Source organism: Arachis hypogaea, chromosome 6 (assembly GCF_003086295.3).
Source record: "Arachis hypogaea cultivar Tifrunner chromosome 6, arahy.Tifrunner.gnm2.J5K5, whole genome shotgun sequence".
Classification (NCBI taxonomy): domain Eukaryota; kingdom Viridiplantae; phylum Streptophyta; class Magnoliopsida; order Fabales; family Fabaceae; genus Arachis; species Arachis hypogaea.
Genome location: NC_092041.1, coordinates 104,493,779 through 104,511,903, shown reverse-complemented (window position 1 = coordinate 104,511,903; position 18,125 = coordinate 104,493,779). Strand labels below are relative to the sequence as shown.

Below are 18,125 nucleotides of genomic sequence, written 5' to 3'. Positions count from 1 at the left end.
TTCGCGTTCCTTCTTCTTCGCGTGTTTTCTCTTTATCTTCATTCTTTTGTTGTTATTGCTGCTGTATTATTTTTTCTTTTCCTCCTTCTCTCCCTGGTGAAGAAGCAGTAGAAAGTGAGGATGAAGAGTTTTAAATTGTGCAAAATAGAAATGAACCGAAATGACCAACTCCACTGAACCGAACATCATTCATGTGCTGAATAAAACGTCATAAAAATTTAATCATCAAGAAAAATATTTCTACATGCACAAGGACTCAATTGAACACACTAACAATCAAGTAAATCAAAATGAACAACTCCACTGAACCGAGCAACATTCATCTGCTGAATAAAATGTCATAAACATTCAATCATCAAGAATAGCATTTTCTCATGCAAAAGAAGTCAACTGAACACATAACAATCAGGTGAATTGAAATGACCAACACCACTGAATCGAACAATAATCATGTGCTGAATAAAACGTGATAAACATTCAATCAGTAAGAAAAATATTTCTGCATGCACAAGGACTCAACTAAATATATTAACAATCAAGTGAGTCAAAATGAGCAACTCCACTTAACCGAGCAAAATGTTGGTGTTGTTGGTGATGATTATAACGAAAGAAGAAGGAGAAGGAGAAGGAAAAGAAGATGATAATTATAACGAAATGAGAAGGAGAAGGAGAAGAAGAAGTACGTGCACGAATTTGAAAGAAGAAGGATGAGGAGGAAGAGGAGGAGAAATACTATTCTTGTTAATTGAAAGTTGATCACCATTTATTCACCACATGAACATTGTTCGGTTCGGTAGCCTTTGTGATTTTGATTCACCAAATGAATGTTGTTCGGTTCGGTGGCCTCCTTTTACTTTGTTCAATGTTTAAGATTATTGTGATAGCATGCAGCAATCATTTCCTAGCTGTCTCAACGTAATAACCTCATTCAACTTATTTGAAGTTGAATCATTCATTGTTTCCATTCAGAAGTGTAAATCGAAGAAGAAAATGAAGAAAAAGAAGAACGACAAAGCTTATTACGTTGAATTCAATGCAGATTAATAATGAAGAATGCGAGCAGAGAAGAAAAACGCGAACAGAGGAGAATGACAAATTTTATTAGGTTGAAGAATGAAAACGCGAGAAAAGAACAAAGTTTACGTTATATGAGGCGCGTGTATAACAAACGCGTAAGGGAGTTGGAGAGGTGCGTCTGATTGAAGTTACTTGGATAACTTGGATGAAAAAATTACATAGATGTAGAGCTTTTCTGTTAATCTAATTCTTTTACTTTAGTAATTAAATAACATACTTTAACCTATACTTTTAAGCATTAATAGTTCAATAAGGGTTAAGTATGATTTTGGTTCTTAAGATATAGACAAAAAAATTTTGTAGACAAAAAAAAGTTAAGAACAAAAATTTTTTTGGCTTATATCTTAAAAATTAAAATTATATTTAACTCTATATAAAATAATAAAAAAATACAAACAAAATAATCACGTCAGTCATACCATGATTACCATCAACATTTTGAAATGTTAATATAATATGGAATATCAATTTTTACTAATGTCTATGATAATACACGTTTTTCATGAAATTAAGGAATAAAAAAATTGAAGTGGTAGCTTTTATGAATACGAAATGTCAAATTTCATGAATAATAAAAAATGAAAAAAAAAACTAAAATAGTAAATGAACGAAAAAATTAAAGTTGCAAATGAATGATTATTTACCTTGTCAAAAGAATAAAAAATTACAATCATAAATTACGTAATAATGAAAAACTAAAACATAATGACAAATACTATTAGTCACACATAAAAATAAAATAACATGAATGGAGTAACTTGAATGATTGACTTTTTGAAAAACATGAAACATAGAAAAGTACGTGTTAAGCATTTGTATTTTTAAAATTTAAATTAAATAAAAGTGTTAGTGATTTCTAAAATTTAGGAACTATGATTAAATAAAATTAAAATTTTTATATAATAAAGTAATTACATTTAAAGATCGATTAAAGGATAAATTTTAAAAGATAAATAGTATTATTAATTTATTATAAAAGAGATCAAAATTTATTATTTTTATTATCATTTTTAATTATTAATTCAATTCTTTTACTTTAATAATTAAATAACATACTTTACCTATACTTTTAAATATTGATAATTAACTGATAAATAAAAATAATAAATTTTAATAATCCTCTAATATTCTTCTCATTATAATTTAAGGTTTAACAAACATATTTGCTAAGGATACAAGTATGTTAATAAGGTTATTATCAATAAGAAGTTATTTTTTAAATAAATAATAATAAATGTTTTAAAAACTTTAAATTTTTATATATTTTAAATAAAAAATTTAGTTGATAATTTTTAATATATACTATTAGGACAAATAATGGTGCATATTAATGTTATTATTAGTAAATTTTTATCTTTTTAATAAATACATTAAAAAATTATATTTTTATAAAAAAATTAATAAGTTTTACATATCTGCCTTAATTTAAACAAACATTAGTTAAACTATATTTTTTTATGTTGACAAAATATGCTTCAAATAAATAAAAAAACAGGGTTAAACCTTGGTGAACGATTCGGTAGTCTTCAAGTCTTGTTTTCCCAATATTAGTGAGATGTTTTAATGTTACGTTTAGATCCCAAACACACTCTTTATATTTAGCAAATGCAACAATGTTATCTAATAAAATTAGTGCTGCCTTCGATCTATTATGCGTATCCAAATGCAACAATTTTATGATATCATCTAACAATGCAAACTTCAAATGGTTACCGTTTATTATATGGGAATTGGATCAAATAGAAGAATTCGGTAAAATAAGGAAGTAAGGAAGTGAGAGTCTAAATTAAGATGATAAAGTTTATATATAAAAGATATTTTGAGATAGAATTTATATCTTTTAAATTTAAATTTTAACTTTAAAAAACAAATTAATAATACAAAATTTAGTCATTTTCTAAAAATAATTTCTGAAGATCATAGATAATTATCTCTTTACAAAATAAAAAATTAATCTCATATTTTAGACTGGTTACCACTTGAATGGTGATAACCAAAATAATAGAGGAGATGTCTAATTTATTCTCCAAATTGAATCAGATATGAATTCTAAATTTATCTGGCTCATACAGATTAAGCCACATGAATTGGATTAGACATAATTGCGCCAATTTTACGTGACCCAATTTCAAACGTAACTTGTCAGCTGAGCTTATATTTTGTAAGTTCAAATATGAATAATAAAAATTGTAAATTTAATAGTAATTATTTTTTATTTTTTTATTTTATAATTTTTTTATTTTAAAAGGTTTTTTACCGAAAAATTTATGGATGATGTTATTTTCCTGTTGATTCTTTTGGCAAGAGCACAGAAAGGTTATATGGGTAGGGGTGGCAACATGCATTCTATTCGTGGGTACTCGATCTCATCCGGTCGGATAGGGTTGCAGGATAAGGTATGGATAGGGTTCTCGTGCAGATCGGATAGGATGCAGGTTGAGCTTCAATTACGAATAGCAAACGGAGAAGTCTGTCCCGCCAAAAATCCGTCATCTGGCAGGCAAGCCCGTCTCGCCCTGCCTAATGAGGTGGTCCTGAAAATCTCACCCCACCCTACCTAACGGTGGGTTGGTGGGCCAAACCTGCCAAAAAGCGCTAGGCCCATCAGAGAGGCCCGCCCCGCCAAAACTCGCAGTTTAAGCCGTGCGGTTAGGCGGGCTTTCAAAGTGTTGCCTTCTCAATTTTCCAATCCGGTCCGCCTGTTTGGTGAGTTACGCGTGCTGGTCCAACGAGTTTAGGCCCATTTGCCACCCCTAGCCTCAATCCTACCCGACTAATTCGTAGTAGGAGTGGCAACGGGGCGGGTAGGGGCGAATTTTTGCTCAACCTGACCCCGCCCCGCAGTACAACAACCTTCATAGAATTCGTCCCCGCTTCTATCTGCGAGTAATAAAACATTGAACCCTAACCCGCTCTGCCCCTATCCGCCCCTATAATTATTAAAATCTAATAAATAAAATTAAATTTTAAAATTTATATAGCTATCATCACATACATAATATAAATTAAAATAAAAATTTAAATATGATACAATATTATTAATCATGTACTAATTATTTTACATATATTATACATATTATATATTAAAATTATATATATTATATATATAGCGGGGCGGGTTTGGGCAGGTATTACCTAAACCCGACCCCGTCCCGCCCCGCCCCGCCCCTCCCAAGAACCCGTCCCGCTAAAAATCTGTCCCGATGCGGGGTGGGTAATTACCCGCCCAGAGCAGATAGGGGCGGGATGGGTACCGCGAGTTCGGGTGGTATTGCCATCCCTAATCCGCACCCTATATATGTATATGTTATATACTTATATAAAATATATTTTAAGTGGATGTTAAACTAAAGACCTCTCACTAAATATAAAAGATCCTTAACCATTAAAAAAATATTATTAATTAATAATTTATTTTTTTTTTTACATAAAAATCAGTTTTATTTTAAATTATCATTAAGTTATATAATAATATTACATCTTTTTTATAATTCGCAGGTAGAATCGAATATCCGCGAATTAAGAACAAGTAGAGTTAAGATTGACATATTCTCAACCTGCGAATAAAATAGAATTGAATTTATATAAAAAATTTATTCTATAAATAAATTTAGGATTAACTCCAAATCTCACTGTACCCTATCCATTGTCATTTCTAGTAACATCATCATGATGGGACTAATGAATAGAATCTCGAATAAGGTGAGACCCAATAATGGCCAATACCTCAAACACAATAATGGCACGATAAAGTATATTAGTGTATTACTATTAGTTTTTTATTTATTAAATATGTTTAAAATGATAAACATAAAATTAATTGGAATAATAAATTATTTAAATAATAAATTTCGAGTTTAAGTTTTAAAAATAATAAAAAATATATTTTATAAATTATATATAGCAAAAATATTTTAAAAAAAAAAGAAAGTTAGCATGAACTATTTCTATATTCTCATTAAATACCCTATAAATATAGATGTAGCAATAGATTTAAAGAAGAGCAGCAGCTTATGTCAACAATGATTAATTAAGTTCGCTGCATCCAGGTAACACTTTTTAATTTTCAGGTCCGGTCAACAAAATTTTGCATCCTACTATCCTACTAATTATTTAAAGTAATTCTAATATTTGCACCACATTTTTAATATATTAAATACATTATAAATTTTTATTTTTATTTATTTAATAAATACATTTTTCTTCTTAAAATAACTATTTTTTAGGTTCACTAAAATTAAATACTAGTTTAAAAAAATAAAATATAATAATATTAATTCTTATGTTTCTGTCATTTGTTTATTGTTTTTGTGTCATGTTTTTATTTGTTTATTGTTTTTGTGTCATGTTTTATCTATTTTTAAAATGAAAAGACTAAATTATTTAATTAGTGGGCAACTTTTGGTAGGGAAAAAAAATCCAGAAGCAATTGGTAAATGAATTTAGAAAGTAAAGGAATTTTCCATGAACAAAAACCCAACCTAGTATGGAGGCTTAATTATATACCTAGTATGATTGTTATTATTATTATATTTGGAAAGGGGAAGAAGGAGCACACAAAACAAAACTTTCTCAGCAAAAAGCTTAGCTTGTGCATTAAAAAGCAATGAAATTTAAGATAATATATATATATATTACAGGCCCTATGCTCTGCAGTTACAGTTGCACATTAATTGTATGAAATATGAAACTTTAGCATAAGAAAGAAATAATATAAAATTAAAAAGACTTAGCAACTTTATTATTAGAAAGAGTGGAGAACTCTTTTTCAAGATACTTCAAAGATGCAGGATTGACTTGCATGAACAAGTAGTTGCCAGCAAAGAGATCACCCAAATGAACTTGCCCATCCTTGAACCTTTTCAGAACCTTAGCATATGAAACTTTCATGGCTGAAACTGTTAGGATTTGGTTGAATTAGTCCCACATTGCTTAGGATAGCAAATGGAGTGGGTGGCCTAGGCTATAAATATGAGGCTAAGTTCTCCATTTGTTTTTGCACCAGTCAGAAACACTTTAAGCTTGTATCTGATTTTTCTTTTCCTCTGTACTCTTTGATTAGAGAGTGTTGTGAGGTGTAGTTAGATATTTGCTTTGAAAGAGTGTGGGTGTACTGGGGTGCCGGTGAGAGAAAGAAGTCTATGTGTTGTAACAATTTTCACATAGTGATATTCTCTGGTTGTCATTTGACAACGGCCGTGGTTTTTTTCTCCGGTAATTGGAGTTTCCACGTTAAATTCTTGTGTTGTGATTGTGTCTATTTTATTTCTCTGTCAAAGGTGTTTTCTCAAGGGGGAATTGTGTCTTATTCCCAACAAGTGGTATCAGAGCTTCGGTTCGGTGGGATTTATTCTTAGTATGCTCTGTGGTTGCAGCCTAGTCTGACCTTCCACATCAGAAAAGAATTTTGTCCTGTGGCTTGAGGTTGATCTTTGGTTGCTGTTGTTGTTGCTGGAAGGCAGTGTGACTCTGTGAGAGTGCAGTTTGGAAAAGGTTCTGGCTAAGGAAAGACTTGGTATTTAAGTGTGTCCATTGTGACCCACCTCTCTTTCCTGGGGACCCTTCCTAGTGCACGGTCTACAGTTGAGTTATACTATTCCAGTATACGGTTGCAACAATGTCAGGATATTCAAGTGCTGTGAAGCTTGAAATAGAAAATTTTGATGGAAGAATCAATTTTGGCTTGTGGCAAATACAAGTCAAGGATGTGTTGATACAATCAGGTTTGCACAAGGCGTTGAAGGAGAAGATCTCTGGTTGCTCTCTCTATGAGAGAAGATGATGTTCTCTAGAAGACAAGAAGTATCCTCATGGTATTACCGCACTGCCATGGATAAGGATGAGTTGTGGCAATCAGGTCCACAATTGCACACGGGCATTGGTTGGCGTTGAGATGCAAGGTGTGTGGCGGAGTTAGGTCGATGGCTGAAGAACTTCCAGGAAAAGCCAATTTGGAAGTTGCACCATGAATTTTCAGCAAGGTTTCGATCTGTACCAAGGCGAAATGCTTGGAGTGGTCTAATTCCAAGTGAGTATACTTTCATGGTGGAGTATGATAGTTCTCTGAACTATGATTGTCGGTATAGACAATGGCAGCAAAGAATTGTCGGTGTTGACAATGGAAGCTGAAGATGTGTGACTATTTCAATCAAGGTGGAGATTGTTAGGATTTGGTTGAATTAGTCCCACATTGCTTAGGATAGCAAATGGAGTGGGTGGCCTAGGCTATAAATATGAGGCTAAGTTCTCCATTTGTTTTTGCACCAGTCAGAAACACTTTAAGCTTGTATCTGATTTTTCTTTTCCTCTGTACTCTTTGATTAGAGAGTGTTGTGAGGTGTAGTTAGATATTTGCTTTGAAAGAGTGTGGGTGTACTGGGGTGCCGGTGAGAGAAAGAAGTCTATGTGTTGTAACAATTTTCACATAGTGATATTCTCTGGTTGTCATTTGACAACGGCCGTGGTTTTTTTCTCCGGTAATTGGAGTTTCCACGTTAAATTCTTGTGTTGTGATTGTGTCTATTTTATTTCTCTGTCAAAGGTGTTTTCTCAAGGGGGAATTGTGTCTTATTCCCAACAGAAACAACCCTTGCTTTCTTCCTCCATAGTCTTCTCAAGCTTGGAACTTTCACCCTAAACCTTCTTCTAAAATGTCTCCTTCTGAATCTGAACCAGCTGCTCCTTGCTGGCCTCAGATTCACTCTCTCTCTTTCCTCCTCAACTAACCCAGTTTCAGGTTTCAGCCTTTTGTAACGGAATTTGCTCGTAGAAACCATTTGGATGGAAGACATGCTAGGCTTCACTTTATTTTATTTTATTTTATTTTTTCAATCGGAACTTGTTGAGATTGAGAGAATATATTGTTTTCTGAGTGGTTGGCTTTCTAACAATGTAATTAAAAGGTGACAGGACAGAGGGGGAAAGGGAAGGGTCGATGGCTTCTATCTTCGAAAGAAAAGGGTTTAGATGAATTGAGATTGTACAAGTTGTTGGAGTGAAATAAATGAAGGAGTGAAAGTTGTTGAGGCTATTCATATTTTTCGTTAAGTAATGAATTTTCCCACTTCCAAATTTGTTCATGTTTGTACTTATCCAATGAATCTAAACGAAGCTTTCAATCAAGCACTACTGCTGCTATTGAGAGAATTTTGTTAGAGTAGTCATTGAATTAAATTAAGGTTTTTAATTTTTTTAATACGTGTCTTAAAGTTAGTGTATAAGATTACTACTAATACAATTTTTTTTAATAAAAATATTATAAATACATCAAGAATTCTAATTATTTGGTTTTTTTCAATAAAGCTTTTTCATTTGAACACTTTAACTAATATCTTTAAAATATGTGTTCGCAAGACTTTTAAATAATTAATTATAGAGAAATTTCTTGTGTGGTCGTATAACAAATTTAATAAATTGTTTTAGTTTATTTATTTCAATTCACTCAAATTTACATATTTTACTTCAATTAAAGAAAAGGAAGCGAAAAAGATGAATAAATTGAGAAGTAAAATAATAATTTAAAAAAGAAAAAAAAAAGCAAAGAGGGTGCGCAATTTTGGGGTTCACTTTTACATATAGCAGCACTGATTTAATTAGATTCACATGATTACTTCCTTCATTTCAATTTTATTGTCCAATTCACATGGTCAATTGTAATTATTCATTATTAATTTATTAATGTCTAAAAATAAAAAAAAAATAGTTTTTAAAACTTGATAACTTTTACACGTGTGAGACTACTCTAATATCTTAAGGTAGCTTTTAGACCAGTTTGGCCAATTTAATTTTTATATGACATCCCGATTAAGACTTGTTACTAGACCATCCTACACAAGATGCTGGAAGTCTCTGTCCAGTTGTGGGCACAAAGAGCTGTACAAGTCCCACCTCGTTGAGAATTGAATCTCATGGAATACTTTGCTTAGCTTCTTATTATACTCACCATATAATTTGTTTTATGATGGTCCAACTTAGGAATTTATGTTAAGAGGTTAGACTTTAGGTTGTTAACTAAAATTAGATTGGGGAAATAAATTCCCAAATAGGCAAACACAAAACCATAGTACGAATTACGATCATAGGCAACTCTTGCTTCTCGTTTAAGATTAGCAATTTAGCAGTGTAAGTTTTACGATACGTGGAGTAATAAAAGTGGATGGCAAGCAAGTTTTCTGTGACTTGCATGTTGCAATTTTTAATAACATGCTAGAAGATGACAAAATTAATAGCCACACGAAAGATCATCAATAAAGTGATTCTGTTGGCTTTACATATTGTTAGGCTTTGATGTAATCGCCACCAAACTATGGTTCTTTCATCTGCGTTGTTTGGTTATTGTTCAATCAACTGGTCAAACGTGGAAACAAGCTAAAACAACAACATTGAACAATGTCATTATTATACACAAAAAACAAGTATTACGTTTATGAGAAATCAATGTCATAGTTTATAAAACTACCGAATATCATAAACTTAAATATCAAGTATACTTTAAGAATATTGCGTGTAACACGACAATCTGTAATTCACCACAACAATTCAGACACCATTTGCTGTAACAAGACCAGAGAGAATCACTTTGCCCCTACATATAGTACAATCTTGATGAATGTACAAAATAGGGTGCCTTCAATGAGGTTTGAAAATTTAAAGACTTTAAGCATACTACCCAAACTAGTCACTACTAAACTTCTAGTAGCTTAACAAAAATTCTCATATATTTGTACAAATTTTATAAAATAATCAAAATTTCAGAACATTATAAATTTTCAGTTTTTTTTCCCTTCAAATATTTATGAAAAACAAGTTGTAAGCTTATTTGTTTGAAAATCAAACAAAATCTCCCTTCATCTCATCAGAGATTATAGCTACAATAGTGTAATAGAAAAGGCTAATTATAATTAAATTAAATAAAATGTACGGTTTATTAACTAGGAGTATATTAAGAATTCAGCCTCCTCAACATAGTTGCAGCTGATATAACTGATTTAAAGGAATAACATAACAAGAATGGCAACCTCATAAAACAAATGCTTGCTTACTTGAAATCAAAATCATAAAATTCAGAAAATGCCACACGCATCTGCTGAAGTAAATATCTTGATACAAGATGGTTTTGGCTGTTTAAGTTCTATCTTGCTCTAGTTTCTCTCCAACTAAACTAAACTTAACAAAATATATTATGTTTCATGGCTTTTCTTACTTTTCTTCTTTCTTGAAGCAAAGCTGCTTGGTCCAACTTCTATGGACATTCTTTTTGTCCTACAGGTAGGGAAGCAGAAATCAACAACATACTTAGGACAAGATGAAAAGTTGGAACTATTGTTTGTTACTGACTTGTCCTAAACACCAGAAATGATCTTATTTTGTTTAAATTCATAGGGAAGCAAAATACCTTGATGATAACTCTTCTGACTCTCTGCAACCCTCATCATCAGGAAAACCATCTATTAAAAAATTCGTCAACGCAATTAGTAACTTAAGAGATGCCAACACTCATTATAATTTATAGTAAGGAATGATTAATACAATAACAATTAACTGAGTGTTGGGTATGCCTGTATCCTTAGATCAGTTTTTGCTGACTAGGTTTGTTTGTTTTGGGGACCAGTAAAGAGGCAAATTTGTGGCATTGTGCATCATACACCATGACTGGAATAATTGGTTCAAGAGCAATGTATGCACCCTTAACGATAAGATTTTCAGGTCAAGAAGTTTAATGGGCTACAATTAGATGCTAAACCTCTATCTCCTATAAAGGCCATGAGAGATTGGAATGATATTCCTCTTTAGCAGGGGAAAAAGATTTTAGGATTTAGTATCATCCTTCTAGTTTTGTCATAATAATAATTCCTAACAGTAGATAATGTTTAACTAACACTTGCCCTAAGGGCACTTCTTAAGTTGTCTAACGTAGAAAGTTCCTGAAAAATCTAAAATGCTATATTTTGCAACACATATGTTTTATAGAAAGCTTTAGAAATTCTACTATGAATATCCTTAACAAGTGTTCTAATAGGACCTTGTAATATCTTGCAACAGATCGTCAATGTTTCTAATCAAGATTTTCATGCAATTTCTACTTTCTTCTTTTTATGCATTTTGGGTGTGCTCTTGACCAAAGTGAATTATTTATCATTAATCAATATGAGTAGTAATTCAACATCAGGCCTCAAACTGAATAACAAAGTTGAAGTTCTTTTGTTACTAAATATCATTTGAAGGGTACACGTACCAGTTATATCTCTTTCTCCCTCTTCAATTTCCTGCTCCGACTCTGAATCTGTGCCCCATCGATCTCCACCATCGTCATTGTCCCAACGTTCACCAACAGGAGGCATCCAGAAATCTTCCTCTTCGCAGGAGCTGCCCTCATTAGAAGGATCCCTAACTTCAGATATAATCTCTTCAACCCCCTTCTCCTTACTCTTCTTCTTTTTCTTCTTCTTATTCTTCTTATCTTTTTTCCCACTATCTGCACTTTGGGGCTCCTCCGAGCATTCCACGCCTTCCATTCCATGACCTGCCAACTTCTGCTCTTCCTCTTGTTCTGTTTACATATAAGCTAATAATGCATCAATTAACATAGCATATTATAAAACCAATATGCATTCCCAAATCGTATATTCCGCAAACACTAGCACAAACACTAGATCTCATTCCATATCATCCAAACCAAAAACCGAGTGAGATAAAAGACACAACAACTAACCCAACTTATTGAGGAACCTCTTCCCAGTCATATGCTTCCAGATATGTTTCTCTGACTTATTCACCTTGTCTCCAGTTAGCTTACATATCACCTTTGAACTGGAACAAAAAAAGGCAAAAGCTATGCCATTATGTTATCATTTACCGTTAAATTGTCAACAATCAACAGAGTCAAACAGCTACCACAATATAAAATAGGAACATTTATCAATTTTTTTTTAGTTACACAATCATAGGCAAGAGAAACCCCAAATTCCATAGTAAATTATGCCTTACATATTCAGTTCATGTTTTATTTATTTATTTGTTTATCAAAAATACTATATGCACACCAAAAATAAGTCAGTATGTATTTGTGTATAAATATATGTGTTGTTTAATTTATTTTCAATTTGTATTTTATATTTCAACATATACTCTGTACATGTGGTTGATTTAGCGAGTAATATTTGGTGTAGACATAGCATTATTGTTTATTTATTCTGTTGATCGAAAAAAGTAAGAAATATAAGGGGTTAATTACCGGCAAAGAGGGTCTTGGTTGAACATATTGAGAGGTGGTTTATGATTGGACAATGCAAAATCGATGAGACCCAAACGGCACTTTTTGCTGCGAGAGTAAAAGTCTATGTCCTTGGAGAGGACCTCGTGACCAGTCTCTACGCACTTGAAACGGCCATTTCCCAGCTCGCTGAAGCTCGGGGACCCGAGAAGGTTCGCCCCTTCCTCTTTTCCACTCTCTTCAGCTGTCGCCATATCCCTCTTTCGAAGCTTCTAGGTAAACAATACAACAATCAGAAATTGGTAATTAATTTGCGCCTAAAGAACTAACGAAATTAAACAACAACAGCAGCAACAATAATGTAATTAAACAGTACCGGGAGGGCGAGACAATGAACTTGCGGACGGCGGTGAAGCTCCACGACAGACGGCGAAGCTTGAGGAACGGCGGCGATTGCTGTAGGAACGGGGAGGGTTTGTTAAGACCAAGACTAGGGCCACGGCGAATTATCAAAATTGAAGATTGCTGAAAAAAAAAATTAATTGAAGATATGATATAAAAAAAATAGTTAAAATCTTCATCATTATCGTATCCAAGAAATTAGTCTCTAATAAAATCTCTCGACAAATTATTCCCTGATTTTTAGAATATTATCTCAATTAATTTTTGATAAAATAAAATAATCAATTAGTTAGTCACCAAAAAAAAATAATAATAATCAATTAGTCTTTAGATTTTTTAAAAAATAGACAAATTAATCCCTAATTTTCATAAAACTTAATATGATTGGTGAGATTAAATTGTCTAAGGTTTTAAAGTTAGAAATTAATTCATCTAATATTCTAAAGAATAAAAAATCAGTTTGTCAATTTTTTTATTAAAAAATCAGTAATTTACCCTTTTTATTAGGAGTTTTTTTTGAATAATTACGCTATTGACAATATATATACTAGCGTGATAATCCGTGCAATATACGAAATTCACGTAATTTAAAGTTTTTTAAAAGAAAAATACTAAGAATATAACTAAAATATATTCTATAAAAATAGATATATCGTATTAAATTTGGATAATTACAAAATTATCACTACATTAAATAAAACAATAGAATACAACAATTATTCAATATGTCAATAAATGGTATAACATGTTCTCTAAGATAATAAAAGATAATAAAATATAATAACAATTGTTAAACACTAAAAAAATAGAAAAAAGAAGTCCAACAGAGATGTAGTTTACTATTATGTATAATCTTAAAAACACAGAATGTCAATATATCTATTGATACCAAAACAAAATATTTACAACATATATAAATTTGTTCATTAATCAAAAAACAAAATATGTCCAAAACAATTTAACATATAGTTCAAAATATCTATCAAACAGAGTTATACATAGGAGGCCTAACATCGTTGAATCGACAACTCTATCTGACGGTTAGGTAGCGAGTCGAGTTTCAAGGTAATCTTGTCCCCCTCCTTTAAATTGTATACTCGACAACATTCATTCCACCCGACCCCAAACTTCTATTCTCCACCTCTTCCTCCACTTTTCAGTAAGTGAAAAAAGAACACATTCTTCTCTACATTGGAACATGGACTAGTGATCGTCCAAATCGAACCATCTCCGAATAGTTTAAGATATGCAGCAAATTTCGAAACCAGATACTGCAATGAATAATTCATAGTTAAGATAAACATAGTATTTTCATACACAATGAATAACAGATTTAGGAAGAATATTCAATAAGCTTGCAAGAAAAAAAAATAAAAGAAAAGACTCTTTTGAGATCAACTTATCAGTCTAGATTGACCCAAATCCGAAGCTGTGATGGTCTTTTCATAATAAACTTTTGGAATATATCTAATTCAGGATAATTTAAATATGTTAGTCACCACACTAAAAAATAACAAGCTATCCCATGAAATTAAAATCCAAAACACAAGGGAAAAAAAGTTACATTTAGCATTACCTATGATCAGACAATTTGTTCGTCTCGTTACTTTGTTTGTTGACATCCATTGATAAAGTGCTTCCACTAGACAAGTCTATCGGATTATGTGGATTATCCCCTACCAGTGTCCCTCTTGATCATTGTTTTCATCACCATCTGATGAAAACTGATCATTAGATGGTTCAGACCCAGATAGAACCATCACATCAGGTGATGAGTCCTCATTAATCCTGGTATACTTTATGTAGAACACTCTTGATACATTATTAAGTGTCTCTAAGTCCATTAGCTCAGGCACATATGAGTCAGGATCAAGGTGAACTTGGATGGGTTGGTTGTCGTGATTCCACAATGAAATAAAAAAAATTCCGAAACCAACATACTTAAATTGAACAGATGCCCCTCTATCGATAAAATAGAAAGTTCTAATATGTTCAAATGAGTAGTCAGTTATGAGCAACTGATCATTCTTTTTTATCAGCTCAAACACTAAACAATTATCTAGCTCGTCAATGACATAGAATATTGGCCCTAATCCTTCGCCATGAGTTGAAACAAAAGTTGGGGGAAGAGCTCTCTCACCCTATATTCAAATTTCTTCCTAAAGTTAATTCATGTTTAACAAAACATGCTGAAAATGCTTCACATAATTTTACGTAATTATTTAGCAAAGAGAGGTATATATACCTTTAAATCTACTATTATTACCAACTGAGCAACACAAGAGAACAATAATCACGTAAATGAATTGACATTATAATGAGCATCACAAAAATAGGTAACTAAGTAACCAACACATATCAGGTATTTTTGAATGTACAGAAAAAATACTGAAGTTTTGAAAGAAACAATGAAAAAGAAATTGATGTTATCTTGATGGATTCTGAAACCAAATCATGTACATAAAATTCGAATAATCTTTTTACGTATTAATAAATGCTGAATTTTTAAAGTCAGTATCAATATATGTATGATTAGTAAACATTATATTATTTATTTTGAATGGACATTGATAATTTACCAAAACTAATATTTTTAGAGTTGTTGTAGTCTATACTCATTTCAGATTAGAAAGATCAGGAACTCAGAGTTAGCTAAACAAACTCGTCTAATAGGCAAAAAAAACTATCAAAAGGAGAAAAGTAGAAAAGACCACTAACTGAATATAAATTAAAAATAAACCATTCGAAGTTAAAGATTTAACCCACCTCTTTAATCGGTTAACATGCATGATATAATATTCCATAATATATTTGCTTACCTGGTTACTGAAAAGGCAAAATCTGAAAATGCGTTCTTTTCTGTTGGGCCAATATCGTTGGGTTGCTAAAAATCTCCTATTAGCACATAACGGTATCATTAGAGGTTAAGACTGAGACTTTTAACCAATAAACCAACTAACTAAGTATACTAAAAAAAAGTAACAAATTAAAAGCATATTTATGAAAAATACCCAAGAAACCACTTTGAAAAACTACTATACAACATATTTTAGAGATTACAACAAGTTATGAAATGTGGCATACATATAAATGAAAACCAATAAAATTAAATTACAACATGAAAAATATATGAGAAAGAATTTGAAAAAAACTATAGATGGCATAACATCGATATTTAATTGACATTAAAATTTTCACAAGTTAATCTGAAATATATTGAATGGAAAAGTAGATGAGACTTCAATAAAACTGAAAATGCAGCAAAGAAAACATCTCCAATACTCAGCACCATACCTGTTTGGGTCTTTTCTATTGGCATCCATCGCCATTCATCCTTATCAGATAGGGAGACCTCGTATAAAGATTCGAGAACAAACGAAAGATCTTGTCTCTTACTACAAAAGAGAGTACTATAATAAAGTAAACCCTAATAGGACATTTCAACAAATTCAAGAAAAACAACTGATAAAATTGAATCCAGAAACATAAAAAAGAAACATAAAGAAAGAACAGCAACCGTTGATAAACAAAAGAAGAAATAGATGAACAAAAATATCGTTATTTATTCTAGTAAATTGAATATCTACTGATCCTAAATGTTTAAAAGTTTCAGAAAGCTAACTACTACTACTAATAATTATTTAAACAAACAATCAAGAATTATGAATTTGTTAATTAGAATATGCATAACAAACGATATGAAAAAAAAAGAAAATATACAAAAATTAAATCAATAATAAAATATAAAAGACCAAAATGAATATTAAAAAATTATAAATATGATAAAACTGATTTCAAAAAAACTTTTTTATACTTTAAAATAATCCATAAAATAATGTAAACAATGACTATATTTTTTAAGTTCAGGAAGAGATTACAAAACTTAAAAGAATAAAGTCGTATCTGAGAATATGAAATTGGGATTAATAGTTGGAGTACTTTGCAAAATAACTGATCCTTGTAAAGAAGAAAAAAAAGTTTAAATGTAAAATTAAAATCATGGTAAGAGAAAGCATAAACAAAAACAACTTAATAAGAATGAGATGTTTTGCTCAAGGAAGTATGAGACATGTCTTATTCTGAAAATCAACTGTTTCTTTCTTTGCCTTTAAATTGGCAGCTAAGCTTTCATGGAATGATACATGCATGTCGAAAAAAAAAGTTTAAAGGCAAAGAAAGCTAACAAAACTGAAAAGAAGAGTAAAAGAAAAAATACTAAACAAAAAACTTAGTTACCAGTGCAACCATTAGGACAAAAGCTGAAATTGATTCTTGGGTTTTCAGTTTTCAGAGGATTTACCTTAACAACACGTTATTTGTTACTTGGGTGAAGTATATTGTCTCGATCTGTCAAGAGCTCAAGAAAAAGAACTATCCGCCGAGTCACTGTGGAAGATTGGTCTGTCAGACGAATTCGAATCGCTGGGAGCTACCGCGGATGACGACAGCTTCGTATGCTGTAAGAGGAAATGGGGTTTTGAATCTGGAAAAATTCGATGGTCGGGTTTGCGGGTTGAGCGATGTGAGACGACACAGAGAGAGACAAAGGACGTTCAGTAGGTTTTCTCTTGTCATGTTTCTTTCTTTTTTTTTTTTGTGGGGGAAAGGTGGAGAAAGTGGGTGGTGACGTTTGGCTTTTTATTTTTGTTGATGATTGCTTATTTACTTCTGATCTTCTTAAAGATATAGGTAAAAATTAAAGAAACATAAAAATAAAAGACATTTGCATATTTTTTTAAATTACACTGGACCATTATGAAGAATTAATTACTAATGATTAAAAAGACTTTTAATATTCGAATTGTTAAGAAGCATTTATTTTTTTTAGTATTTATGACAATTAAAAAGAAGAACTAAATCTTAAAGAAATATATCATGAATTATTTTTTTTATTTATTTTTGAGTTTTTTATATTAATAAATTTTATCTATCCTAAAGTTTAAGTAATGTTCACATTTTTTAATTTTTTTTCTATTGTTAACGAGCATAAAAATGACAAAAAATCACAAAAAGCTAAAAAAAATAAATAACTAAATAATTGATCAAAATTTTACGTGACATAAAAATCATTAACATACAAATTATGAAAATTAGATAAGAAAATAATTACGAATATATATTTTTTATAAAATATTTGGTCTTTCTTCTTAAATATGATACATGTAAAAAAATTGATTATTATTAATAATTTTAGTATTAAAAGTCTTTTTAATAGGACTTAATTAATGATCTTGAGTTCAAGTAATAAAAAACTGACATTTTCTATTCTCAACTTCTCCTCTCTTTCTAATTAAATATTTTTCTTATATAATCTTGTAGTAGAATAAGATTAACACATTTTTATGAAAATTTAATCAACAAAAAGAAAATTAGAACCAACTAATATTCACCATAATTATAGTTTGAAAAAAAAGTAATACTTACTTTTTAATGA

At 31.0% G+C, this 18,125-nt stretch overlaps 2 protein-coding genes across 3 annotated transcripts; both read right to left on the bottom strand.

The window, feature by feature from the left end:
- Positions 1–5,684: 5,684 nt before the first annotated feature.
- Positions 5,685–8,017, bottom strand: LOC112698271 (uncharacterized). The gene is made up of 3 exons (XM_025751588.3): positions 7,656–8,017; position 7,353; positions 5,685–5,969 (listed from the first exon to the last, which is right to left on the bottom strand). Exons 1-3 carry the CDS (start codon positions 7,866–7,868, stop codon positions 5,797–5,799), a joined length of 387 nt encoding a protein of 128 aa, XP_025607373.1. The 5' UTR covers positions 7,869–8,017; the 3' UTR covers positions 5,685–5,796.
- Positions 8,018–9,999: 1,982 nt separating this feature from the next.
- Positions 10,000–12,974, bottom strand: LOC112697280 (uncharacterized). 2 transcript variants are annotated; one of them, XM_025750385.2, is made up of 6 exons: positions 12,666–12,974; positions 12,311–12,561; positions 11,789–11,886; positions 11,312–11,626; positions 10,472–10,523; positions 10,000–10,338 (listed from the first exon to the last, which is right to left on the bottom strand). In XM_025750385.2, the coding sequence occupies exons 2-6, from the start codon at positions 12,541–12,543 to the stop codon at positions 10,257–10,259; spliced, it is 780 nt and encodes a 259-aa protein (XP_025606170.1). In that variant the 5' UTR covers positions 12,544–12,561; positions 12,666–12,974; the 3' UTR covers positions 10,000–10,256. The 2 variants fall into 2 exon arrangements, with proteins under 2 accessions (XP_025606170.1, XP_025606171.1); XM_025750386.3 differs by having other exon boundaries at positions 12,311–12,558; positions 12,666–12,936.
- Between the last annotated feature and the right edge of the window lie 5,151 nt (positions 12,975–18,125).